This window comes from Prionailurus bengalensis, chromosome C2 (genome assembly GCF_016509475.1).
Source record: "Prionailurus bengalensis isolate Pbe53 chromosome C2, Fcat_Pben_1.1_paternal_pri, whole genome shotgun sequence".
In the NCBI taxonomy this organism is placed as follows: Eukaryota; Metazoa; Chordata; class Mammalia; order Carnivora; family Felidae; genus Prionailurus; species Prionailurus bengalensis.
In genome coordinates this window covers 48,779,204-48,806,459 of record NC_057350.1, presented here as the reverse complement: position 1 = coordinate 48,806,459, position 27,256 = coordinate 48,779,204, and the positions used below count along the sequence as shown (strand labels likewise).

General features: G+C 38.2%; 1 protein-coding gene across 50 annotated transcripts in view; it reads left to right on the top strand.

Annotated features, from left to right (window-relative positions):
- LOC122491369 (ABI family member 3 binding protein) overlaps positions 1–27,256 on the top strand; it is a 264,385-nt gene that overhangs the window by 188,899 nt on the left and 48,230 nt on the right. For 33 of the 50 annotated variants that reach the window (XM_043594021.1, XM_043594028.1, XM_043594026.1 and 30 more), the window contains 6 exons: positions 4,721–4,780; positions 5,379–5,426; positions 6,303–6,383; positions 8,505–8,582; positions 18,981–19,046; positions 20,781–20,855. In XM_043594021.1, the coding sequence (XP_043449956.1) occupies positions 4,721–4,780; positions 5,379–5,426; positions 6,303–6,383; positions 8,505–8,582; positions 18,981–19,046; positions 20,781–20,855 (408 nt within the window). The remainder of the gene's footprint in view (positions 1–4,720; positions 4,781–5,378; positions 5,427–6,302; positions 6,384–8,504; positions 8,583–18,980; positions 19,047–20,780; positions 20,856–27,256) is intronic. The other 17 variants (XM_043594029.1, XM_043594024.1, XM_043593988.1 and 14 more) reach the window with 5 other exon arrangements.

Here is a 27,256-nt window from a genome sequence, read left to right as displayed (position 1 = left end):
AGACAGAGTTAATGGGTTTTTAAAATACTTATTTTTGAGAGAGAGAGAGAGAGAGAGAGAGAGAGAGAGAGAGAGAGAGAAGCAGAGAGAGGGAGACACAGAATCTGAAGCAGGCTCCAGGCTATGAGCTGTCAGCACAGAGCCCGACATAGGGCTCGAACTCACGAACCGTGAGATCATGACCTGAGGTAAAGTCGGACGCTTAACCGACTGAGCCACCCAGGTGCCCCCAAGACAGAGTTATGCTTTATCATAAGGTTTATCTCAAAATTTATTCTGAGAGACATCAGAAGCAACAAACTGGAGTTTTTAGACCTGTATCAAATAGGGCAGTATAGGATATGCCATGTAGCTCTTCCATTCATAGATTCCTAGCTATAACACAGGTTTCATCTACTTAGACTTTTAAAAACTATTTTCTAGCCACTCAGTTGAATTATCTCTATAATACTTAAGGAAAATCTAGACAAATTGAGCCCACACACCATGTGCAGAACCAAAATAGAACTGGATTTTCTTCAGATGTGCCTTAGAGGAATGATTTCAAATTCACAGCTAAGGACTTGCCCTGATAACCTGGCTCAACAGAGCTGGGCTTTCTTTGTAGATCTGTTTCTAAACAAAGAGCTGTCTTGGCTTTGTGGTGCCTCTTCTGGCCCACAGATACTTGGAGAGACTTCAGTCATTGGAAGTCAACCAGGAAGACAATCTAAATTTCGGCAAATTATGCAATCTTCACAAATGTTCTATATAACTACTCTCTTCGGTAAATTCTAATTTGCAGCTGCACTGTAGCATTTTTGCAGTTAGTAAATGAGGGAATAATGATGAAATGCCTTTGGAGGTAGAATCACTAGTACATAGGCAATGACTAGAAGTTGCTATGGAGAGGAGTATGACACTGTTGATCCTAGCTTGGACAAGTGATAGATGATAACACCACTAACTAAGGCAGGGAACACAAAGGGATAAACGCCTGTGTTGGTGCATGCTGGGTTTGGAGGGCCACTACAGCTTGCAAGTGGGAATGTCTAACTGGGGTTGAAATGCATTTCTGTATTTCTAAACCAAAGTTAAGGTTTGGGATATAGGTTTGGGAATCACCTGTCTACCTATAGAAGGTTATTTAAATCTTGTGTGTGAATGACACCATCCAACAGAAAGTATAGACTGAGAAAAGAAGAGGACAGAGGTAAAAGACTTGGGGGGCACAGTTACATTTAGGAAATGGATAGGGAAAGAGGGGCCAGCAGAAGTTGCTGCCAAAAATATAGTAGAGTGCCAGGAAGGAGGGTCTCAGGAGGCAAGGCAGGGAAGGGAGCTCAACAATGACAGTGAGGTAGAAAAGGATCAGAGGAGCTGCTGGACCTGACCGTGCAGATCCAGAAACCCATACCCAAAACCTATGGGCCCATGCTTCAGATCCAGCAGTTACCAGATTTTAGATAGGCAAAAACAGAACGTATACCAAATACATGAATATGTCTCCAGTAAGAAGTATGAATAAAAGTGAATAAAAACTATAATGACCCTTAGGTCAGGTCTAGTCAGGGTTTGCTGTCTAATTACTTGAGAAAAAAACTTAAAGTTTTCAGAGCATGCGGACTTTGGAGCTACGGATAGAGCATCATGGATCCATGGTTGCAGGAGATCAGTGAAGTGGAAGCCAGACCACAGCAGATGAAAATACAATCGAGAGACCAGGAAGCAAAGGAAGATAAAGTTTTTTGAATATAGGAATGAGAGCAAAGGAAGGATGGATTGAAGGGGAAGCCATATCAAGGAAATGATTAGTGTTTTTAGGGTGTTGGAGCATTTGGACTGCTTAGCAGGTGAAGAGAGAGGAAATCATGGATCAACGGAAATATGGACTAATGGAGAAGCATGTAAGATAATAGAAATAACGGAAGGTAAAAGGCCCTACAAGAGAGGATGGCCTAGTGGCACAGGTGAGCTCACAAAGTGACCTTCAAACTGGTGGGAGATATGCTTCCTCCAAGATGGGACCTAAGTTATAAGGTTAGGATAAAGGAACAGAGAATCTGGAGGTGAAAATGGTGGATAGTCCGCATATGTTACTTTTCTAAGTCAGTCTCTTTGTAGCTTACGGCAGGAGTAAACCTCATTGAAGATTTCATATTCCACCACCTTTATTGGAGAATAAGAGATTAATTCTCTCAACTACTCTAGTGAAACATTCATGTACATTCATTTACATTTGTCCATATTAGACACTTCCATTCATAATTGCCTTAGTTGAATTTTTCTTTGGATTGGTGCACTTTATTCAAAAAGACAGTTAATATAGTTGGTTAGTTAATAAAAATGGTAAGTTGGTTGATATGATGGAGTCTAAACTATAATAGTATTATATATTAATTACATATATTTATTATACAAATATTCTTATAAGGAAATCAAAACTGTCTTCTCATATAAATTGTCATTATTTACACTAAGTTTCTGCCTGCATGGAAGATTCAGATTTTAGGAATCAGGCTTTTGTTCAATTTAATATATGGGGGAATGCCACATAGGGAAAAAGAAAAAAAAAAGAAGCTTCATTTCTTGGAGCTGCAGTTGACCAAGAGAATGATTCATATCCCTTTCCTGAGAATATTTCTATTTCTTTCCTTTCCACTGATTTCACCTGCTTTAGAAAGTCTGCAGTGACAGTTTATTAAATCATCACTTCATGTTAAAAAGTGCCAATTGCAGCAGCAGGAATCCACATTACCCCCACCTACATTCCTCAGTAAATGAAAACAGGCAGCGAGTAATGTATTTACAGTACAGTGGATTTATTGGTAGCACATTTCTTCTCAGCCTCTACTTTCCTTAATCCTGGGTCCTCTCTATACTTTAGAACTGTAGCCAATTAGGGTATTTATAAACTACAGGCTGTTTCGTATGGCCATGGTCTTCACAGAGCCAAATCAGTCTTTTACTCACCAGATAAACATTTAGATTTACAACTGGAAATTTCTCATATTTTACCATTCAAATCCCCAAAAGTACTACACAGCAAAGGTCAAATGTTCACTATTGTAAGTTTTCTCTATTTTTGTTGACCAGTAATCTTTATGAGTTTTTTCTTTAAAAACATTCAGGCATGCCTGGGTGGCTCAGTCAGTTAAATGTCTGATTTAGGCTCAGGTCATGATCTCACAGTTCATAGATTTGAGCCCCGCATCGGGTTCTGTGCTGACAGCTTGGAGCCTGGAGACTGCTTCGATTCTGTATCTTTCTCTCTGCCCTTCCCTTGTGCGTGTTCTCTCTCTCAAAAAATAAATGAGTAAACATTAAGAAGTTTTTAATTCAGATTTTCAAGTTCCTGTGGATGTTACCTTTTAGCTCATAAAGTTTCTAATTGAGTCAAGATTCTACTCAATCTACCAACTTCCACAACTATAACTTCATTGGAACTTAGTGGCCTAGAGTAAGAACAAATGTGATATTTAAGTTAAATATGATCCCACATAGCAGTTAAGACAGAGTGTCTGTAACCTAGTATAACCTTTTCCCACACTAATGGTAAAGTGGTACTTGGCCACCTCATGGTGCAAAAGTTTTCCTCGGCTTTCCTGCGGTAGAATTTTAGCCTGAATTCTAATTTTTTCCCCAGCATCATTTAAGATGCAAGGAAATTACAATGTCTACCAAAGGGACCCTGATACTTACCAGATGTTCAGTTTACTACGAAAACCTTTCAGCAAGATAGTAGGGCTGAGAAGGACGTCTTTGTGGGGAAACTGAGCCAAAGAAGAACTTTACCTTGATCTTGGAAAGAGTGTATATATAAATCTGGTGCTAATAATAAACAAATTACCTTCGTATTTTCCTCAGTGAGAATTAAGGTATCAAATTCCCAGCCTACTGTTTTATTTTGCCAAAATAGAACTGGGCACAGATGTTAAAAATGTACTGGGTAAAAGGGACTGACTCTAAGTAGGTCTCTTTTAACTGACATTTTTGTCTTTAGTTGTCATTCTCTTGTCTGTCAGGAGACCTTGAAACCTAATATACTGGAAGCCACATCACTAAGAATGACAGAAATGGCAATGTTTATCTAGCATTTACTACGTAACAAGTATTCTCCTAAACTTTACATGTAGTATCTTCTAATGAGGGGCGTTTTCCTCTTGCTCCATTTTCTCCTGGTAATAACTGTCACTGCCTTTCAGAATAAAACTTTGTTCTCCTCTTAGAATTTGTCTTTCCTGCTGTCTGCCCTAATTTGTAGGCCATTTATGCCTACGTTATTAATGTATTTGCTGTTGCTCTCAGGGGACTTTTAGCATGAATATCAAATGGCAGCTAAACACTTCAAGCAAAAACTGGCTTTCTGGTTTTCTTTTTAAGATTTTATTTTTAAGTAATAAAATCTACACCCACCGAACCTACAACCGTGAGATCAAGAGTCACATGCTCTACCAACTGAACCACCTTCTTTTGTTTAATGACATTGTTTCCTCTTTTCTTTTTTCCAAGAGAGGCTTCACGATCCACTGTGACCAATTTTAACTACCACCAGAACCTTCTCCATACAAGTGACTTTTTCCACCTTGAAAAAAGCATTCATGTTCTTGGAATTACTCTTTAGCCATTGTGAAAATGCCTTTGCTTTATTCATGTTTTCCAGGACGTTGTATCTGCGGGTTTAGCTTCACTCCAGATGTGAAACTTAAAGTACAGTGTTTTATAATCTTTTTTCTTTCAGTTCCGAGAGATGTGGTCCTTCCCCCTAAACCAGACCCTGAAGTCTCTCAGCGTGAACCTGGTAAATAAATTACTTTATTTTCCCAGCTTGGAAGCATGGTTTTCAAAAAGAAAAATGTCCTTGAGGCAAATACATATTTAATGATTGTGATGTGGAACAAGGTTGGAGAAAATTACAGATGAAAAATGTGTAATTTTTATGTGAAGATTTAATCTTACAAATTGCTTGAATTTTTTTCTCTGATTAACATGAGGGAATAGTATATAATTAGTTTATTTTCCCTGGAAGTGTTTCCATTGAAAAGGAGATCATGCTAAAATTATAAGACATATTTATTAACTGAGCCAACCATTTTTCTTTTACTTTCTTTCAAAATGGAAATATAACTCCATTCCAACTGTGGGTGTAATGTAAGTCAAAAATGTGCATGCCTACTAAAAAATTTTCCTCAGAGTCATAGTGAATGAGATCTTTAAAGTTTTAGCTAAACTAAGCTTCCTAAGTAGCGTCTAATATGTAGAATTTTCTCATATTTATTGTATTTCTTTGAGAATGTTTAAATGTTCAAATGGAAGCATATAGAAACACAGAAACGATGTTTACTTCACCAGGTAGTAAATTCTCATAAATATATTTCCTCGGTTTGCTTTTGGCCTAGTTCTGCAACCTGTTACCTTTAGAATTGATCCACCAGAGACAACAATAGGTAATGGTTTCCCCCTATCGACCAACTCTAATTGTTTGCTTTGCTACAGTCTAATTGCAGGTCTTGCTCAACTTATCATATTGAACATCCTCTCTTCTTAATCCATTTCATCATCTCATTGTCATCTCATCATCATACTCCTACTCTTTCCAAAATAGAAAAGCAACGATTTCACTGTTGTGAAGGCTTTGCTCTGAAGACCAACCTAAGACAGCTTATTACTGAGTTCTTCTTCACCTACCTCATTTATTTCCATGTTCAGAATGATTCCACGTGCTCATGCCCATCCAGTTAACATTTTCAGCACTTTCGGTGGTTCTCAGCTGTAGTGTTACAACACACTAGCGTGACCAGTTGTGAAAAGTTCTGGCAAGTAATTACTGTTAATATCTGTAAAAATACTGAAATTTGCCAATGGTCTGTTTTTAAAAATAAACTTGAGGAGACTCAATATGAGACACCACTACAATAATGAATATTTCCACTCATTTTGTAATCCTGTATGTTCTCTAGGATGGGGGGTGGGGGAGAGAGAGACAGAGAACGTGCGAGCGCAAGCATGCACCACAGCTGACAGACCAAGGTTGTTTCTTACTCATATCCCATCTTAACCAGGGGTGGTCATGGAATGTGCCAGACACTGAGTGTTATTTCTTATCTATCCTGGTGGCGGAAAAAAAACAGTTGAGAACCATTATTCTTATATTCCACAGTCATTTTTGTGAAGGTTCTGTGTACACCTAACTTTATTCTTCATGATCCACCTAATGTCTTCCTTTTTCCGCTTCAAACGAAGGAATCTTGTGTAATATCATTCTGGCTTGGTGCTGGATTTTGCATCTCAAGATTGATACCGCTCATACTTTTCTTTTCCAGCTCCTTTAGAGACACGAGGCAGCCCTTTTATACCTATGATCTCACCAAGTACTAGTCAGGAGGAACTGCAAAGCACTCTGGGTAAGTTTTGATTTCATATTTTAGTCCAATGAGGATCTACTTTTTAGGGATTGCCCTTGCAGTAGCCATATGTACCTTGTGTTGATGGGTTGTTTCCAAACAATAGAGGGTCTTTTTCTACCATTATAAAAAATAGCCATTTCACTTGTTTCTTTTACATTAATTGTATTCTGTCCTTTTAATAGTTATGTTGGTTTTCAATAGAAAATGAGAATATTTTAAAATACCGTGATAAAATTTTAATTGTTCTAAAAAGAATGTTCCCAAAATGTATCAATTCTATACTTTTTGGTTGCTTTTCCATATTTGAAGCTGCCTTTGGAAAGAAGAATTTCATCTAGTATTTACAGAATATTTTATGGGTGCTAAGTGAAATGCTAAGCAACCAGAATTCCAAAAAAGAAACTGTTTTGAGAGTGAATCCTTATCCTAGCGAGTTCAGCATCTAAGAACATGAAGGATTTAGTGATGGTAGTACTTCCTCCATACCACCCAGTGGGTTACGTGTATGTTTTAATTTCAATCACATAACACTTGTGAGGTAGGTTCTATTACTTGCCCCATTTTACACATTAGAAAATTGAGGCATAGAGAGATTAAAAAAATTGGCAAAGTCACACAGCTAATGTCAAAGCTGGATTGGAACCCACATATCAGTCACCAGAGCTCCTGAGATTCACCCCAGTATTGTTCAAAAAATGAGTGTGACAGAGAAATGAGCAACATGCTAAACAAACAAACCACCAGGCATATTAGGGGAGGCTTCACAGAGGAGGTGAAACGTACCTCCTGGATTTTCAAGTTGGGGTGAGAGTTGAAGTTAAAGATGTGAAAGGTCCTTTCAGGTTAAAGACCGATGGGACAGAGGCAGTGGCAAAAATGTTAGGCTAATCTTATGGGCATGTGAGTCACCTCGAGAAAACAAGGAAGGATAGAAGCAACAGGAAGGTTGATGGGGATGAGTGGGCCATGTTTTTAAGGAGTTCAGCACCAATGTATTCACTGAATGGGAAACCCCAGTTTGCTTGACCCCCAACTGAAAATAGATCAGAAACCAAGTGTTCACACTTTGTTTTTGCTGGTTCTTCTGCCCTGCCCACACTGCATACCATGTGGCTGTGTTTAAATCACTGGCCTTATTTTCTTCCCTTTGTCCCTTTTCAAATAAACCTATCTTTTGTGTGTATCTACTGAGATGAAATTACTGATCACATTTCAAAATGAAATCATTTTTGAAGGAAAAAAAGTGAAAACTGAGCAAATACACCCTAATTTCCAAATACCCATTTATTCTAGCCATGGCCTTCAAAGTGAACATCACCCATGATGGCAAAGCCAAAATTACTCTTCAAGAACCCCTGCTAGATATACTAATTATCTAACTTCTACTCCCTATTTGTTTAAGTGCATCTTTGTTTATTGAAGCAGGAACCATCACCTGCCAACTCACAAGTATCTCTGCTATGAGCAAAATCCAGATTACAAAGCAGGGCAGAAAAAAAGATGACTGTATATTGTATGTACCAAGTATTTCCTTGGATACAGTTCATGGCAAAGCGGACGATGTAAATTGCTATGTCTACATGTTGCTGTGATGACTTCAAAATAATATGGGAGTAGAAGTATTGCAATTTTTTTTATTTTGTCAGAAGAAATGTGTCTATGTCAATAAACAAACTTTGATTCTCACATGACATTAGTAGATGAATGTTTATTTTTACATGGCATGAGTGCACCTCTTCTCATAAGATGTATTTCTTTTCCAGCTCACATAAATGGTTGATGGGATAGAGAGGAGGCATGAAGGCAACAATAGATAAAAGCAGTTAACAGACACAATTCAAGAACAGCCATGTCCAGGATCATGAAACAATAATCGTGAACTAAAAGCTTTTGGAAATCCTTATAATAATTATTAAAACAATAGTGCACGAAGATAGTAAATAGAATAAATGAGTTACTAAAATGTACCTTTAACCTTGAAATATTATGATGACTGGGCATATTTATAAATGCAATTTCCTCTTTACCATTGCATGGGGTGGAAATAAGTGTGGGTTTTTTGACAAGTTCATAATGATAATTATTTAAAGTCAGCCACCTTGCTCTGTTTGTCCCCAGCAGAAACAGAACAGTCCACCCAAGAATTCTTTACAACTAAGATTCCACCAACAACTGAATTGACAAGGACAACTCAGGGTAATGCTATTTCCCCATTTCTGTGTAGTAAACTTTTATTTTTCATTTTTAATCAGGAAAGAAATTTTCTTTTCAAAATGTCAATTTTCATCACAGTGAATTAGTTTTCTTCATTTCATAGGTGCAGGACATCAGTCGAATATGAATATTGATACGTACTTTACTTGAATGTAGGGAAGACAGTTTCTTTATTTAGAACTTTGCTTTTGAATGTATGGTTGACAACTTGATGCTGATAACTAAGAATGAAATTGCCCTTTTTTCTTTGCTTATCTTCATTTGCTTTTTTTCCACATCTGATAAAATTTTTATTACCTTTTTTTTCTTCCCCATTCTTTTCTTTCACCTCCTCTTCCTCCTCATCTTGCTTCCCCGTCCTCCTTTCTCACTCTCTCTTCATCTTCCTCTGTCCCCTCTCTTTCACTTAATAAGCACATTGATATTGCAGCCTGAGGAAGGAAACTAGTAGTGAGAAAAATCATTTTTTAAGATGACTTCATATTTGGGTTACCTGGGTGGCTCAGTTAACTGAGAGTCTGATTCTTGATTTTGGCTCAGGTCATGATTCCAGGATCATGGGTTTGAGCCCCACATTGGGCTCTGTGCTGAGCATGGAACCTGCTTAAGATTCTCTCTCTCCCTCTACCCCTCTTCTTTACGTGCTCTCTCTCTCTCCCTCTCTCTCTCAAAGAAAATGACTTAATATTTAAATAGGGAGGGTTTGGGGGAGATTTTCTTCTTCTATTTCTTCCTTCCAACTTTTTGGGAAGTGTTACCTACACAAAGCCCTATCTCATATTCGTGCTCTCAGAAATTTTGCCTTTTTTTATGTTTCTATGTTACTTAGGTTATAAACAGTTGTGGATTTCTTATATTTTTGTGGTTTCTTTTATTTCTGTTCTGAAGCTTCCCTTTTGCTCATCTCTACCTCTTTTATATGGTAGGAATCCCCAAAAAACAAAAAAAGTAAACTTATTTTACTTATTGTAAGTTATAATTTGTGAACAAAATGTGGAGGAAGAAGTTTGAAATTATAGATAATGATGATGAAAAGAAATCTAATTTAAAGATATTTCATAAGTAGTACTTATTCTAAATAAACATGACTAGAGCACCTATGGCTGAGGATAGTTTTTTTTTTTCAATATATGAAATTTATTGTCAAATTGGTTTCCATACAACACCCAGTGCTCATCCCAAAAGGCGCCCTCCTCAATACCCATCACCCACCCTCCCCTCCCTCCCACCCCCCATCAACCCTCAGTTTGTTCTCAGTTTTTAAGAGTCTCTTATGCATTGACTCTCTCCCACTCTAACCTCTTTTTTTTTTCCTTCCCCTCCCCCATGGGTTTCTGTTAAGTTTCTCAGGATCCACATAAGAGTGAAAACATATAGTATCTGTCTTTCTCTGTATGGCTTATTTCACTTAACATCACACTCTCCAGTTCCATCCACATTGCTACAAAGGGCCATATTTCGTTCTTTCTCATTGCCATGTAGTACTCCATTGTGTATATAAACCACAATTTCTTTATCCATTTATCAGTTGATGGACATTTAGGCTCTTTCCATATTTGACTATTGTTGAGAGTGCTGCTATGAACATTGGGGTACAAGTGCCCCTATGCATCAGCACTCCTGTATCCCTTGGGTAAAGTCCTAGCAGTGCTATTGCTGGGTCATAGGGTAGGTCTATTTTTAATTTTTTGAGGAACTTCCACACTGTTTTCCAGAGTGGCTGTACCAGTTTGCATTCCCACCAACAGTGCAAGAGGGTTCCCGTTTCTCCACATCCTTGCCAGCATCTATAGTCTCCTGATTTGTTCATTTTGGCCACTCTGACTGGCGTGAGGTGATATCTGAGTGTGGTTTTGATTTGTATTTCCCTGATGAGGAGCGACGTTGAGCATCTTTTCATGTGCCTGTTGGCCATCCGGATGTCTTCTTGAGAGAAGTGTCTATTCATGTTTTCTGCCCATTTCTTCACTGGGTTATTTGTTTTTTGGGTGTGGAGTTTGGTGAGCTCTTTATAGTTTTTGGATACTAGCCCTTTGTCTGACATGTCATTTGCAAATATCTTTTCCCATTCCGTTGGTTGCCTTTTAGTTTTGTTGATTGTTTCCTTTGCTGTGCAGAAGCTTTTAGTCTTCATAAGGTCCCAGTAATTCATTTTTTGCTTTTAATTCCCTTGCCTTTGGGGATGTGTCGAGTAAGAGATTGCTACGGCTGAGGTCAGAGAGGTCTTTTCCTGCTTTGTCCTCTAGGGTTTTGATGCTTTCCTGTCTCACATTTAGGTCCTTTATCCATTTTGAGTTTATCTTTGTGAATGGTGTGAGAAAGTGGTCTAGTTTCAACCTTCTGCATGTTGCTGTCCAGTTCTCCCAGCACCATTTGTGAAAGAGGCTGTCTTTTTTCCATTGGATGTTCTTTCCTGCTTTGTCAAAGATGAGTTGGCCATACGTTTGTGGGACTAGTTCTGGGGTTTCTATTCTATTCCATTGGTCTATGTGTCTGTTTTTGTGCCAATACCATGCTGTCTTGATGATGACAGCTTTGTGGCAGAGGCTAAAGTCTGGGATTGTGATGCCTCCTGCTTTGGTCTTCTTCTTCAAAATTCCTTTGGCTATTCGGGGCCTTTTGTGGTTCCATATGAATTTTAGGATTGCTTGTTCTAGTTTTGAGAAGAATGCTGGTGCAATTTTGATTGGGATTGCATTGAATGTGTAGATAGCTTTGGGTAGTATTGACATTTTGATAATATTTATTTTTCCAATCCATGAGCAGGGAATGTCTTTCCATTTCTTTAAATCTTCTTCAGTTACCTTCATAAGCTTTCTATAGTTTTCAGCATACAGATCCTTTACATCTTTGGTTAGATTTATTCCTAGGTATTTTATGCTTCTTGGTGCAATTGTGAATGGGATCAGTTTCTTTATTTGTCTTTCTGTTGCTTCATTGTTAGTGTATCAGAATGCAACTGATTTCTGTACATTGATTTTGTATCCTGCAACTTTGCTGAATTCCTGTATCAGTTCTAGCAGACTTTTGGTGGAGTCTATCGGATTTTCCATGTATAATATCATGTCATCTGCAAAAAGCGAAAGCTTGACTTCATCTTTGCCAATTTTGATGCCTTTGATTTCCTTTTGTTGTCTGATTGCTGATGCTAGAACTTCCAGCACTATGTTAAACAGCAGCGGTGAGAGTGGGCATCCTTGTCGTGTTCCTGATCTCAGGGAAAAAGCTCTCAGTTTTTCATTGTTGAGGATGATGTTAGCTGTGGGCTTTTCATAAATGGCTTTTATGATCTTTAAGTATGTTCCTTCTATCCCGACTTTCTCAAGGGTTTTTATTAAGAAAGGGTGCTGGATTTTGTCGAAGGCCTTTTCTGCATCGATTGACAGGATCATATGGTTCTTCTCTTTTTTTTTTTTGTTAATGTGATGTATCACGTTGATTGATTTGCGAATGTTGAACCAGCCCTGCATCCCAGGAATGAATCCCACTTGATCATGGTGAATACTTCTTTTTATATGCCGTTGAATTCGATTTGCTAGTATCTTATTGAGAATTTTTGCATCCATATTCATCAGGGATATTGGCCTGTAGTTCTCTTTTTTGACTGGGTCTCTGTCTGGTTTAGGAATCAAAGTAATACTGGCTTCATAGAATGAGTCTGGAAGTTTTCCTTCCCTTTCTATTTCTTGGAATAGCTTGAGAAGGATAGGTATTATCTCTGCTTTAAACGTCTGGTAAAACTCCCCTGGGAAGCCATCTGGTCCTGGACTCTCATTTGTTGGGAGATTTTTGATAACTGATTCAATTTCTTCACTGGTTATGGGTCTGTTCAATTATCTCTGAGGGATCAACCAATCTCTGAGGGATTGGTTGTAATAATTCCATTTTCATTCATGACTTTATCTATTTGGGTCATCTCCCTTTTCTTTTTGAGAAGCCTGGCTAGAGGTTTGTCAATTTTGTTTATTTTTTCAAAAAACCAACTCTTGGTTTCGTTGATCTGCTCTACAGTTTTTTTAGATTCTATATTGTTTATTTCTGCTCTGATCTTTATTATTTCTCTTCTTCTGCTGGGTTTAGGCTGACTTTGCTGTTCTGCTTCTATTTCCTTTAGGTGTGCTGTTAGATTTTGTATTTGGGATTTTTCTTGTTTCTTGAGATAGGCCTGGATTGCAATGTATTTTCCTCTCAGGACTGCCTTTGCTGCGTCCCAAAGCGTTTGGATTGTTGTATTTTCATTTTCGTTTGTTTCCATATATTTTTTAATTTCTTCTCTAATTGCCTGGTTGACCCATTCATTCTTCAGTAGGGTGTTCTTTAACCTCCATGCTTTTGGAGGTTTTCCAGACTTTTTCCTGTGGTTGATTTCAAGCTTCATAGCATTGTGGTCTGAAAGTAAGCATGGTATAATTTCAATTCTTGTATACTTATGAAGGGCTGTTTTGTGACCCAGTATATGATCTATCTTGGAGAATGTTCCATGTGCACTCGAGAAGAAAGTATATTCTGTTGCTTTGGGATGCAGAGTTCTAAATATATCTGTCAAGTCCATCTGATCCAATGTCTCATTCAGGGCCCTTGTTTCTTTTTTGACTGTGTGTCTAGATGATCTATCCATTTCTGTAAGTGGGGTGTTAAAGTCCCCTGCAATGACCACATTCTTATCAATAAGGTTGCTTATGTTTATGAGCAATTGTTTTATATATTTGGGGGCTCCGGTATTCGGCGCATAGACATTTATAACTGTTAGCTCTTCCTGATGGATAGACCCTGTAACTATTATATAATGCCCTTCTTCATCTCTTGTTACAACCTTTAATTTAAAGTCTAGTTTGTCTTATATAAGTATGGCTACTCCAGCTTTCTTTTGGCTTCCGGTAGCATGATAAATAGTTCTCCATCCCCTCAATCTAAAGGTGTCCTCAGGTCTAAAATGAGTCTCTTGTAGACAGCAAATAGATGGGTCTTGTTTTTTTTATCCATTCTGATACCCTATGTCTTTTGGTTGGCGCATTTAATCCATTTACATTCAGTGTTACTATAGAAAGATATGGGTTTAGAGTCATTGTGATGTCTGTATGTTTTAGGCTTGTAGCGATGTCTCTGGTACTTTGTCTCACAGGATCCCCCTTAGGATCTCTTGTAGGGCTGGTTTAGTGGTGACAAATTCCTTCAGTTTTTGTTTGTTTGGGAAGACCTTTATCTCTCCTTCTATTCTAAATGACAGACTTGCTGGATAAAGGATTCTCGGCTGCATATTTTTTCTGTTCAACACATTGAAGATCTCGTGCCAATCCTTTCTGGCCTGCCAAGTTTGAAAAGAGAGATCAGTCACCAGGCTTATAGGTCTCCTTTTATAAGGTCTCCCTTTATAAATGTGTGAGGGCACGTTTATCCCTTGCTGCTTTCAGAATTTTCTCTTTATCCTTGTATTTTGCCAGTTTCACTATGATATGTTGTGCAGAAGATCGATTCAAGTTACGTCTGAAGGGAGTTCTCTGTGCCTCTTGGGTTTCAATGCCTTTTTCCTTCCCCAGTTCAGGGAAGTTCTCAGCTATTATTTCTTCAAGTACACCTTCAGTACCTTTCCCTCTCTTCCTCCTCTGGGATACCAATTATGTGTATATTATTTCTTTTTAGTGTATCGCTTAGTTCTCTAATTTTCCCCTTATACTCCTGGATTTTTTTATCTCTCTTTTTCTCAGCTTCCTCTTTTTCCATAATTCTATCTTCTAGTTCACCTATTCTCTCCTCTGCCTCTTCAATCCAAGCCGTGGTCGTTTCCATTTTATTTTGCATCTCGTTTAAAACGTTTTTCAGTTCCTCCTGGCTGTCCCTTAGCCCCTTGATCTCTGTAGCAATAGATTCTCTGCTGTCCTCTATACTGTTTTCAAGCCCGGCAATTAATTTTATGACTATTATTCTAAATTCACTTCCTGCTATATTATTTAAATCCTTTTTGATCAGTTCATTATCTGTTGTTATTTCCTGGAGATTCTTCTGAGGGGAATTCTTCCTTTTGGTCATTTTGTATCATCCCTGGAGTGGTGCGGACCTGCAGGGCACTTCCCCTGTGTTGTGGTGTATAACTGGAGTTGGTGGGCGGGGCCTGCCCCCAGCCCACTGCTGGGGCCACAGTCAGACTGGTGTGTGCCTTCTCTTCCCCTCTCTAGGGGTGGGATTCACTGTGGGGTGGTGTGGCCTGTCTGGGCTACTTGCACCCTGCCAGGCTTGTGGTGCTGGGGATCTGGCATATTAGCTGGGGTGGGTAGGCAAGGTGCACGGGGGAAGGAGGGGCAGGCTTAGCTCGCTTCTCCTTAGGTGATCCACTTCAAGAGGGGCCCTGTGGCAGCAGGAGGGTGTAAGACCCGCGGCCAGAGGGGTGGCTCCGCAGAAGCACAGAGTTGGGTGTTTGCGTGGAGCAAGCAAGTTCCCTGGAAGGAACTGGTTCCCTTTGGGATTTTGGCTGGGGGATGGGCGAGGGAGATGGTGCTGGCCACCACCTTTGTTCCCCAACAAACTGAGCTCTGTCGTCCGGGGCTTAGCAACTCTCCCTCCCTTTGTCCTCCAGCCTTCCGGCTTTCCAAGCAGAACTGTTAACTTATGACCTCCCAGATGCTGAGTCCCGCTTGCTGTCGGAACACACTCCATCCGTCTGGCCCCTCCGCTTTTGCCAGCCAGACTCCGGGGCTCTGTTTGGCCAGCGGGCTGCCCCTCCGCCCCTGCCCCTTCCCGCCAGTCCGTGGAGCGCGCACCGCCTCTCCGCCCTTCCTACCCTCTTCTGTGGGCCTCTCCTCTGCGCTTGGCTCCAGAGACTCTGTTCTGCTAGTCTTCTGGCAGTTTTTTTCTGGAGGATAGTTTTTTGTAAAATTTCTCAATCTTTTTCTACTTGTTTGGTTTCATTTTTTGTTATGTTTTTAATATTTATTATTTACCTTATTATCTTTATATTAACTTTTTAAAAATGTTTATTTAAAAAAAATTTTAATGTTTATTTATTTTTGAAAGAGAGAGAGACAGAGACAGAGTCAGAGCACCAGTGGGGGAGGGGCAGAGAGAGAGGGAAACAAAACCCAAAGCAGGCTCTGGGCTCTGAGCTGTCAGCACAGAGCCTGGATTCAGGGCTCAAACCCACAAACCCAGAGATCATGACCTGAACTGACGTCAGATGCTTAACAGACTGAACCACCCAGGTGCCCGCTGTATTTAACTTTTTATTTACTTATAATCCACACAGAAGAAACCTAACATAACACTAGCCCTCCCACATCCTCTTTACCAGCTTCAACCACTAATAGTAGATGGTCAATCACATTACATCCATAATGTGCCCTCATTTTTTTATGTTTTTGCTTAATAGAAGCAATTAGTGTCTTACTTAATAGAAGATAGGTGGATTCTCATGATGAAACACATTGTTTTTGTAGCAAAATATGTAAATATTTATAATAAGCATAAAGAAGCTTTATGTAAGCTAAAATATATAAATATTTATAATAAGAAGCATAAAAAAGAAGCATAAAAAATTCAGTTCAGGTGGTGCTGCAAAATGAAAAAAGGCTTCAGCTTTTTAGAACTTTAAAAATTTCAGAATTGAGGATACAAGATTATAGGCCTGGTTTTTTTTTTCTTGCTTTGCTTTTTCTTACTTTAATGGGAATATCAGTATTATGTCACCATTACTAGTGTGTGTGGAATTTTAATCAAAATCTTTCTAGAACATGGTTTTATTAGATAGGAGTTTCATAGTTGATGGGGGTATATGCAGAGTCTGATATCATTATATGAAATGTCTTAACATACTTACACAATGAAAACAATCTATTTAATTGTTTTCTTACGTTCTAAGGATCATTAGCTTGAACCTAAACTGTGCTGCCCTGGGATTCATACTTTTCTAAGCTTGTGCCAAGGATCTTATGGTGAGCTCACCAGGGATTTGCTGATATGAGGCAACAAAGAACCTCCTGGGAAAGAACTCATCTTAAGGATGAGAGTAGCATGCACAAGCCCAATAGCCCCGCATTACCGAAAGCGTCCACTTTCACAAAGGCATGATGTGTGTCACTAGGAGCCCCCTCATAAAACCCTCATAAGTGTGTGCCTGGGCTTTGTAGAAGAGGAAGTCAGCTGTTTTCTTACTGTTACATTGCGTTGTGTTTCTAACGTTAGGCATTAGGAGCATAAGATAGCACACGACAATTTGAGAGAGGTGCTACAGGGGTGAAATTAGTCCTCTTGATCTTCACATTCTCCCCATGCATGTACCATGACCCAGGTGGCTCTTTGACTTCCAAGCCCTCCACGATGGGGTCCAAGTCCTCCACAGAAACGTTGTGCCTAAAACCCACAACACGAGCCTGCTCGTAGAATTTCCAGCACCTTTTCTCTCTGACACCTTTGCTCCTTTGCCTACTGAGACAATTCCCTGCAGCACCCTATAATCAAAACCCTAAAATTCTCGTGTTTTGTTTTTGTTTTTATTTTTTTGCCTTTCTCAAACTGTAATAGGAACCCCCTTGGCCAGAGGGACACTGTGTTTATTTTACTTATTTCAACTCCCTTATCCCTGCCCACCCAGGGAAAGTTATATCTTACTTACCCTCTCCCTGTGCTGGGCAGAACATGAGTCCTTACAGGCCATCTTTTAAAATTATTTCTATTATTAGTCATTAAAAACTATGTGGAGATATGTTCACAAAGCTCCTTTGTGTTTTTTTTTTCAGTTCAAAATTAAAACCCTAGAGTAGTTTTCTCAAGGTCTTGTGTTATTTGGTGATGAGCTACATGAGTAACTTACAGTCTAAACTCATGTTATATTCCAACTCTTGCATTAAAAATTCTGTCTAGATTTAAGTAAAGATTGTGAGGAAAAAAATAAAGCAAAAATTCTGATCCTATGGCTTTGAAATACTAAGTGTCGTGCTGATTATTTCTGTGTTCTGCTTTATGTCCCTTTCCTGTGTAATGTTTTAAAATTCATCTTTGTTCTGGAATGAGACTAATAAGAACCATGATCCTTGTATTTCTTTAAGCTAAAAACAATCTAACATTGAAGAAATTAACATGAAAAAAACTGAAATATATTAAATTCACAGGAATCCTACCACTAGCAATGAAAATTTTGAAGCGTAACATTTACAAATCATCATTACACACCTCAGAGTGTAACGAGAATTTTTTATAACATCAGTGCCTCTCTTCACTCTAGTTGCTACACTTTGAAAGGCCCACACTAAACCTACAGAGAATTTCAATATGCGTCTGTTATTTTTGGCCTGAAGTACGGCAAAATTCTGCTCATCAGTCTTCACGTTGGAAGCTCATAAACGAGCTATAGTATAATCTGTTTCGCAGGTGTATTTTTTTAACTTGGCAGGCAAGGCTTTACTGATTTATGATTATATAAATACCCACTCAAGATGTGAACAAAATCATCAAAACGATGTAATCTACTTACATAGTTTGAAAGAAAAATTTTTTCCAGTCTTAGCTAAAGCATTACCAAGAGAGTTGGTGGTAAGGAGGCAGTGTGGTATGTCAAGGGGGGCAGAGGACGGAAGGGAAAGATGGAGGAATTCCAGGATGAAAGCATACTTTAAAATCTTAGGAAGCAAAAGTATTCCAGCTGAGTTTCTCGTGAATTTGCCTGCTTACAATGGCCAATCATTTTTTAACTTTATTCAGCAAGTAGGAGTCTTCACTGTGCCAGATCCTGAATAACAGGAGCAGAAAATGACAAGGCAATGTATTGATCCCAGAGCTTGTGCGAGTTCTTGCTCCTTGCTCACCCTGTCTTGACAGGCAGGGCACCAGAGGTCATTTTTCCCATTCCTAAAACTTTAGTTGTTGGCACTAAGTGAGTATTCATTCCAGGGTTCATGAGCTAAGACAGTATGATAGAGACCACATGTTCCTATTCTTCTAACGTACCTAAAAGTATATACTGTTTTTACCTTGGAAATTGCCTGTCTTCTTTGGCCAAATAATGTTCCATTATGACTTTCAAATTGAGAGATATAGATGGATGGATGGATGGACAAAAGGATGGATGGGTGGATGGATGGATGGAAGGTTTATGTTAACCATGTTAAGCAACCATTGGGTAAAATAAATGCCCTTGAGAAACATGGACAAAATGAAGATTAATCCTTAACACACATTGCAAATGACCTACCTTACTTGCTGTGTGCCTTTATTTCCAGTCATGATTATCTTGTTTTATTTTTCTTTAACAGCTATGCTGTAAATGCATAATTGCAGGTTTCAAAACATCCTTTTTACTCCATGCAAAGTGCATGAATTGTTGGTCTCTAAGATGCTAAATCTCCATTTAATGGAATGTTAGTTATTAAATATGAAACCTTTCCTCTGTTTCAGCCCCACACAGATTGTACACTACTCCTGTGAGGCCCAGAACATCTGAAAAAGCACATATCAGACCCGGTAAGTTGTTTCTCTTTTTGGAGACCTAAATAATCAACACACCTGAGAAGGTATCAAATGTATAGAAACAGCAACATACACCAAAGGAGGGATATATATATATATATATATATATATATATATATATATATATATATATATATATATATATACTTAAATGGCAATAACAGATGTACAGAAATTCAGATCTTTGTGGATAAGTAGAGAAGTAATGATCACTTCCATGGAAGTGATACAATGTGACTAAGTTTTTTAAGGATGACCAGATATAAAGATTCCTGTGGAACTTTATCAGTATAGGAATATTTTTAGAACAGTATTTGTGTGTAAATCTCACACATAGTCCTTCAGTTTTCCATGGCAATTACAGAAATAACATTAGAGTTAGCTATTCAGATACACTAGCTCTCAAATGTTATTTAAGAAGAGATAGTCTCTTCCAGTATAAAAGACCCTTGTTCTGGGAGAATATTTTTACTTGATTTCTTCAGGCGATAAAACACACACACATTTTATAGGTTGTACACAGTAAAAATGATAAACATTAGAAAATACATTTACTGAATTCTCCAAAAGCTCTAGGCTCTCCCTCACTGGAGATTGTTAATGAAGAGGTAACTTAGGAAGGTTGATCTGGTTCATGTAAATTGCTCCTGTGCTAAAGCACAAGTTGGACCAAAGACACTATTATGTACCCGTTGGTTGCTGCAATTCTAAGTCTTCTTAAAGTTCTAAATGGTGAAGCTGGCCTGTAAATTAATGTTCTTGGTGAACATCTCTCCAGGTATGTGGGAGAAGGAACAATAATTCTTCTTATCCTTTGGTTTATGGAGATTTCATGCTTTTTTTGCAGTAATATTCCAATACCTAAAGGTAATTAGGCACAGACATCCTTTATAAACAAGTGTATCTCCATGTGCCCTCTATATCATGATAGCTGTTGAGAGCTTAATGTGTGGCTGGTTATATTAAAGGTTTCTACAAAATAATGAAACAGTAACAATAGCTAACATTGACTGAGGGCTTGTCATATGTCTGATGTGGGGTACAGTTGAGGAAGCCAAGGCATGAGAAGAGCTAGGAAGTAGATTTTAAGGTAAACAACCTGGTTCCAGAACTTGCTCTTTCAATCACAATACACTTAGTGCTTTTCTTTGAAGTGTCTTCCAAACAGACAGGTGATGTCTAAAAGTGTTTGTAATACTCTGGCTCTCCATGGAGCAGGAGAGAAATGAAAATGGTTTCATCATGCTCTGTGTTCAACAATGGACTTATGCCAGGTTAAGAGGGGACATTTGTACCTAGAGACCCCTGTAGAAGAACCATCAACTTATGAATTTTAAATTAAGGCCTTGCCACATAAAGACACTTCAGGTTTGGTTTTTCATTGGGTGTAGTAGTCTCAATCTTTTTTCAGTTCTGTTTTGGAATGTATCTAGTGCTTATAAATGAAGTGAGGGATTTCCCATTTAGACATATAAATTCCCTTGCCAGTTATTTCTTCAAGCCCAGTGATCACCTCAGAGTACAAACTCAAGTCTCTAGTCCCAAATTCAAATCTATTATTTTTAAACCGGAATTGTGGTTTCCATATTCTGAACAATATGTGTGGTAAGCCACAATTTTTCCATTGCTTAGTTAAATGACTTCCAATTCTCCAGGAACTTCTGCTTTCCTTAACTACAAAGTTTTAAAAAGAAAATACCTGACCTTTTTATTCCCATTTTATTGTAGCTCTGAATAAGACAACTACAAGACCTAGTAGACTCAAACCCAGTGGGACGCCCAAAGGAAATGGAATGGGAGCTGGTAATGATCACAAATTTATTTCCTTTTGATCCTCTCTAAACTACAAATGTTTCATTCAAAATTTATACTTTTGTTGAATTCACACTTCAAATTTCTTCTTGTACCAATCTTGGAAGTTCTTAATGTAACTGGAATTGGAAATTGTACATCTTTCCAAAATCAAATTTTCCAATGTCTCTGAAAACATGGAAAAAGAATTTTTCTTTCCTAAACTCAGCTCACTAAATCAGCTACCATATATAGTCTTGATCCTTGAAAAGATCCTGATGAAATAGTATCATATGTATCACTGAATGAAAATATCAAAATAGCTGTTTTCCCTAATTTCAAAAACACTATCCATGCATAGGCTTGGCCTTTCAGACTGTAATCACTTGGCTTTTAAGTTTGTAATTTCACAAGTACCATTACAATTTTTTTTTTTTGCATTTGTTGGTAATCTGGAACATGACCTTCTAACAAGAGGAGCTAAGACTCAGAGTAAAGTTTCCAAATCATTCCGTTTAATTCAGGAATTAAGTGACATTGCCCTAATCCAGCCAGATTTGTGGGGAGTTGAAATTATACAGATAACTAAGAAAATGATGTGATAAAAGTTCAAACACCCAACTCACTAAATAGATAAATAGTAGTTATTAGATGCCCTCATATGGGATTGCATCATTTCCTTGCAATATTGCAATATTTTTAATAGTACAAATCATATACTTATGCAAAAGAGCATGGAAATTAGAATTGATTTAGTGCATATATATTTAATCCATGATGATTCCCTAATGAGAGAGAGATATAAATAATACCTAATGATATCTGGTCTAAAAATCATTTAGATTTGTTGTACAGTGTTTTTTGTTTTTTGTTTTGGGATGGATTTTGTTTTGTTTTGTTTTTATCCTAGGTTATTACAGTGTGTGAAGTTCTAGGAATCCACACTTTCCTTCAAATTAATTAATGAGGCAATTACTATAAACCCCTGACTCATGAAAAGCAAGAAAGCATTCCATTATCTATTTGTGCTCAGCTGTTCCTTTTATTATTCCCAACTGTGGGTTTAGGCAATGCATAGTTTCTCAGACTGATATAAACAGTCTGGCTCTTAACAGAGCCACCTTGTTAATAGTCGAAGCAATTCCCTGGAGTTTGTCTAAGCAAAAATAGAAACATTTCTGTCAACAAAGCAAGTGAAAAAACAGTACCTATGATCAAACGTGAAAGTCATTAACCTTCAGTGTAATCAAGCATTGATTCTCACTAGGAGAATGCTAATTGTCTTTCAGAAAGAAAACAGCATTATTACAAGTTTATCTGCAATACAAACATTTTTTTCTAGACCCCCTTGTAACACAAATTGACACCCCTTCCCCTTTTGTGTAGATGAAATCAACTCTGTAGTATTATTAGTTAGTTGCTAGTAGAAATGGGCTGGTGAGCACAGGTAGACAAAGGTGAGTTCAGTTTCTGCTTCCCTTGTTCTAGGTCCACCCCCAACTAAAATGCATCCCACATGTTCTATGCTCTATTACCTATTGAGATTCCCCTTCAGGGGAGGGCCTACTGCCCATCTGCAAGGAATGAGGTCAGCAGACAGCATCCCCTTTCCATTCCTTCGGGATCAGCTTCTGCTAAGAGAGCCTTGATTAGAGGTCTGGGAGTGATACATCCCCAAATCTACCACATTATCACATAACCAAATGATGCTTGCCTCAGGAATGCAAGGTTGGCTCAACATTCAAAGAAATTTAATTCACCACATTAACAGAGAAAAGGAGAAAAATCATACAATCATCTCAGTAAATACAAAAAAAAAAAGCTACCATTAGATAAAATTCAAAATCCATTCATGATGAAAATTTTCAGAAAATAAGGAATAGAAGAAATTTTTCTCACTCTGATAAGGAGCATCTGTGAAAAACCTACAACTGACATATTTAACAGTGGTCTGAATGTTTTTCTCCTAACATCAAGAACACAAGGATTCCTACTTTTACCACTTATGCTGAAAACAGTAGTGGAGTATTCAGCCAGTGCAATGAGGCAAAAAGGAAAGTAAAATGGTAAAAAAAATTGAAAATCACAGATAACATGTAGGATATTATGAAAGGAAAATTTAATAGCTTTCAGACTATTTGCTTAGGGAATAAGGTTTTTAAAAACTGGTGAGAAAAAGAATTTTTTGAAATCTATTCATTCCAGGTTATTGACTTAAATGTGTCCCCCTCACTTTGACTCTGCATAGCTTCATTCTGGCTTGTTTACCAGAAATGCAGGTATTTACATTAAGTTTATTTTCTTCTCTGACCCCAATCCTATGATCTCATCTACATTCACTTCTAGCTTCTGTTGAGTCTTAATGAGACTTAATTTCTACACCAACTGATTCTTAATCAACTTTGACATCTTGTCCAGAATATTTCTTTATTATTCATCCACGTTACATACATTTTCCTGTAGTTTTTCTGTCTAAAGTTTTCAGCCCAGATATTTTACATTAAAAAGAAAAATCATTTGATAAAGGAAGTGTGTAGGATTTATAGGATACACTCTTCATGGTCTTAGGCCACTTAAGACTGTGCCCTTGGAAGACTAAGAAAGAAACATTCTGAGGCCTCAAAACTACAGACCTTTGATTATTTAGGCCTCTACAAAAAATCTTGGAATGATTCCATAAACTCCAGGAAAGCCCAAGTTTCTTATTTCATAACATCATTGCAGATATTTACCCAGCTTTATATGAATTTCTGAGCTATATTTGTAAATATTTCTCCACCTCAAGTCTCAAAGTAGGCTACAAAGGTTGAGGTTGTTGGTAGGTTATTTATCCCAGGACTCTGCTTTTACAAGCTTTCCAGAGATGTGTTTCAGCTTCACTGATAGGTTCTAAAAAGTATAGCCAATTTCAGCTCTAGACTGCAGAGATGTAATAAGCATGCACTAGGCTAGATATAAAGACTATAGTCCCACAAGCCAAATCTGGCTCACTGCCATGTTGAAACAGCATGCTTTCCTAACAGAATGGTAGAGTTGAACAATTGTGGCAGAGACCGTATGGCCCACAAATCTGAAAACGGTTATTGCATGTCCAGCACAGAGTAGGCTAACTTCTTTTATCAAGGGTCAATCTTCAACTTTCTCCTTGTAGCCAGAAGTCACTGAGCTGTACAGATACACTTTCATCCAACCAACATTTATTGAAGGCCCATTATGTTTCAGGCAAAATGTAATCTGGAAACTAACTTGACACATGTGGTTTAGCAGATATGTTAAATACTTGAACCTGAGACTCCTTTCTCTGCCTCCTAATGAGGAATCCACACTTGACTGCCCCCACACTGAGTGTGCTTGACAACCAGAAACCAGACTCCTCTGAGATGAGGAATGTGTTTTTCTGGGCTGTGGCTAAATCTTCCAGTCTGCTGGCTCATCACTCCTGGCTTTTTAGCAAGGTGCTAAGATTTGGAGACAAGGGCACAGAGACCAATCATGCATAAATACCACCCCTTTTTGGTCACCAGGAATAGTGCATAAAACATTTGGAAATGGATTTTCAGTTTACTGTGTTTGTTTGCAACGTTTTTGTTACCATGGTTAAAAATACGCAAACCATTACTTCATTTTTGACAATAAATTGCTAAGGGGTGAACTATGTAAATCCAGAGATTTTTGGAGAACTCCCATATGGCGATTCGGGGCTCATGCTGGAGCTCCACTTGGTGCTTCCAGAGCCAATGCTGCCCTTTAGAAACTATGTTGATTAATCCTGCCTGAGGGAAAAAGAATTCAGGTCACAGCCTGGGCCAGACTGGCTGATTAAGTGCCAATTCCTGAGAATTCTTTCTCCATAGTATCTCTCTTCCTGGCTTCCTCCTTTGTCTTCCCATTGCCTCTCTGCTACCTCTGGCCTCCACTTGCTCTCTGATTCAGAGTAAAAGAAGTTCACTGGTGTCTGGGCTCTGGTGCTCACATTGCTGCTTGGCTGACATGCAAACCACAACAAGGTACAGGCACGGCCAGAACCGGAGTTCATCCTTCTCTCCCCCATTCAGTGCCCTTTCCCTGAGCTTCATGGCTGCCTTTGGCAGGGCTCTTACTGGTGTTTTTATACCCTGCCAACTTTTATCTATTTGTGAAGGCTGAAGAAAGTCCAAATTAGCTGCTTAATGGTTTGGGCACTTACATTTAAGGATCGTAACAGTAAGATGCTGTTTCTACCTACACAGAAAGGAATACAAAATGACTGGTTTCTGCTGATTTCTCCCTTAATTACAAAAGAAGCCAGGAAAATTATAACTTTGGTCTTACTCATAAAGTTGTCTTGCAGAATTTTGAATTCTCTCCTAGATCTCCAATTCACTAGCCACTGTGGCTTAGAGGATTTGTCCACTGTCAGGTTGAGCTATGTCTGAGCCCCACACACTAGTGGCATAATTGGATGACACATGCTTGCCAGCCAGGGCCATTTAGACCTCACACAATGGCAATGCCTCAAACCATCCAGTAGGCAGTGTATAAGACTCTGAAGCTAGAGTCACTTAGAGTCTTTATGAGGAATAACAGAAGCAAGACAATGATGAGAGGAAGACAGTACACTGTGCTATGCCACTTAGTGTTGAAGAGCTAGGCCTTGGAGCTTGGGCACATGTTGGTCTGAGTCCCAACACTTCCTCGCTATGAATTGCTTAATCTTCCTTGCCTTGGGTTTCCTCATCTGTGGAACCTGGGTGGTATCTCCCACACAGAAGTGTTGTAAGGATCAAATTGGGTAATGAATATGAAGGTACTTTGGATCAAAATACATCGTTTTGTCTTTTGGTTAGAAAGATTTGGAGAAATGCTGTGAAGAATCACTAAAGGCACACACAACCTACTAGACTTCTAGAGCCTTCTTGAGTACACAACACATTTTTTACTCTCAAAAAGTAGTGGTAAATCAATCTCACCAAGCCAGGCTATCCCAGTAACACAAATGGAAGTATTTTTCATTCCTCTATGCCATGCACAAATGAGTCCTTTCTCTGACCCCACTACCTCTGAGAGTAAGCACAGGAAGACTAATGAGCTATTTGTTTTTGCCATGCTTGTGGGGTTAGCCAAAAAATAGTCATTGTCCCTCAAAACATTTTCTTCCTAGTACAAATAAGCAACATTTAATTCATGGCTCTATACCAACATTCTCCATGATTTTACGTATTATCTCTTAACCAAGCAGAAGACAGTATGGATTGCAATACTAGGGTTTATAAGTTAATGTTAATTATAATAATTACAACAATAATAATTATTATACATCACTAATTACAGTGTTATTACAGTCAAATAAAAATGTTGGTTTATAATTATAATTAATAATTTATTTTTATACATTAATGTAATAATATCATCTGATTTCAGGCAAGCAAAACTTCTCTTGTATTTTAATCAATATATCAGCCTGCACAGTAAATGAGGTTGAGTGTGCAATGTCACTACATAGTCCTTAAAACATGGCGAATGCTCAAAGTTTTGGTTGTCCTTGTTAATGTACAGACTAGTATATTAAATACTTTATTCTTATTTTTTAATATGTGAATTCTAGTCAGATCGTCACAGTATGAATTCTTGCCTCTCTGTATGGATAATGTCTATTTCTGTTCTTAATGATAACTGTCAGCCACATAAAGGAAGATTATTTTATAATGTAAAAGATAATAATTTTAAAAATAAAACTTAAATTGGCTCCCCCTCTCCTTGGGGCAGATATCCAACTCCGCATGAGTATTTAGGTGAATGACTGAGTAATAATCACTACACTGTATTTGAGAGACTCAGGAGATAAAATATCACACAAAACCATTTGCAGATCAGTTTCTTCCAAATAGCAATTTGGAGATCTAGGCCTGACCAGGACTAAATTACAAGTCTCAAAGGTACAGATTCAGTTTGTGGCCTAACCAGCCAGGACTTCTCCAGGAATATTTTTAAAATCAACTTTCCAAGTTTAAATCCAAACACATTGGAATCTTAAGAGGTTTGGGGTAGAGACGGGTAATGAGGCGTTGGAGGAAATCTTTTTTTTTTTAAACCACAGAATGTACCCAGAAATATTGACAAAAAATAGCCAATCACCGAAGATGAAGTCTGCCTGGTAAGACCATACCACCCAGGAAGGAAGTGCAGTGTGGACATCATGGAAAATTAAGATAAATCCACGATCCACAATCAAACACTAACTCTTCAGAGAAACTATTACAGCTAATTAATATAGGGCTTTGAATATTTTCTATATGCAGACAGGAGAACCCAATTAAAATGTTTGGGCACAAAAACACCAATGCCACTGTTCTGCACAGAATGCACATTATCACTGATAACTCTACCAAGTTTCTTTGAAACACATTTAGCACATTTTTGCTGTGTACTTAATC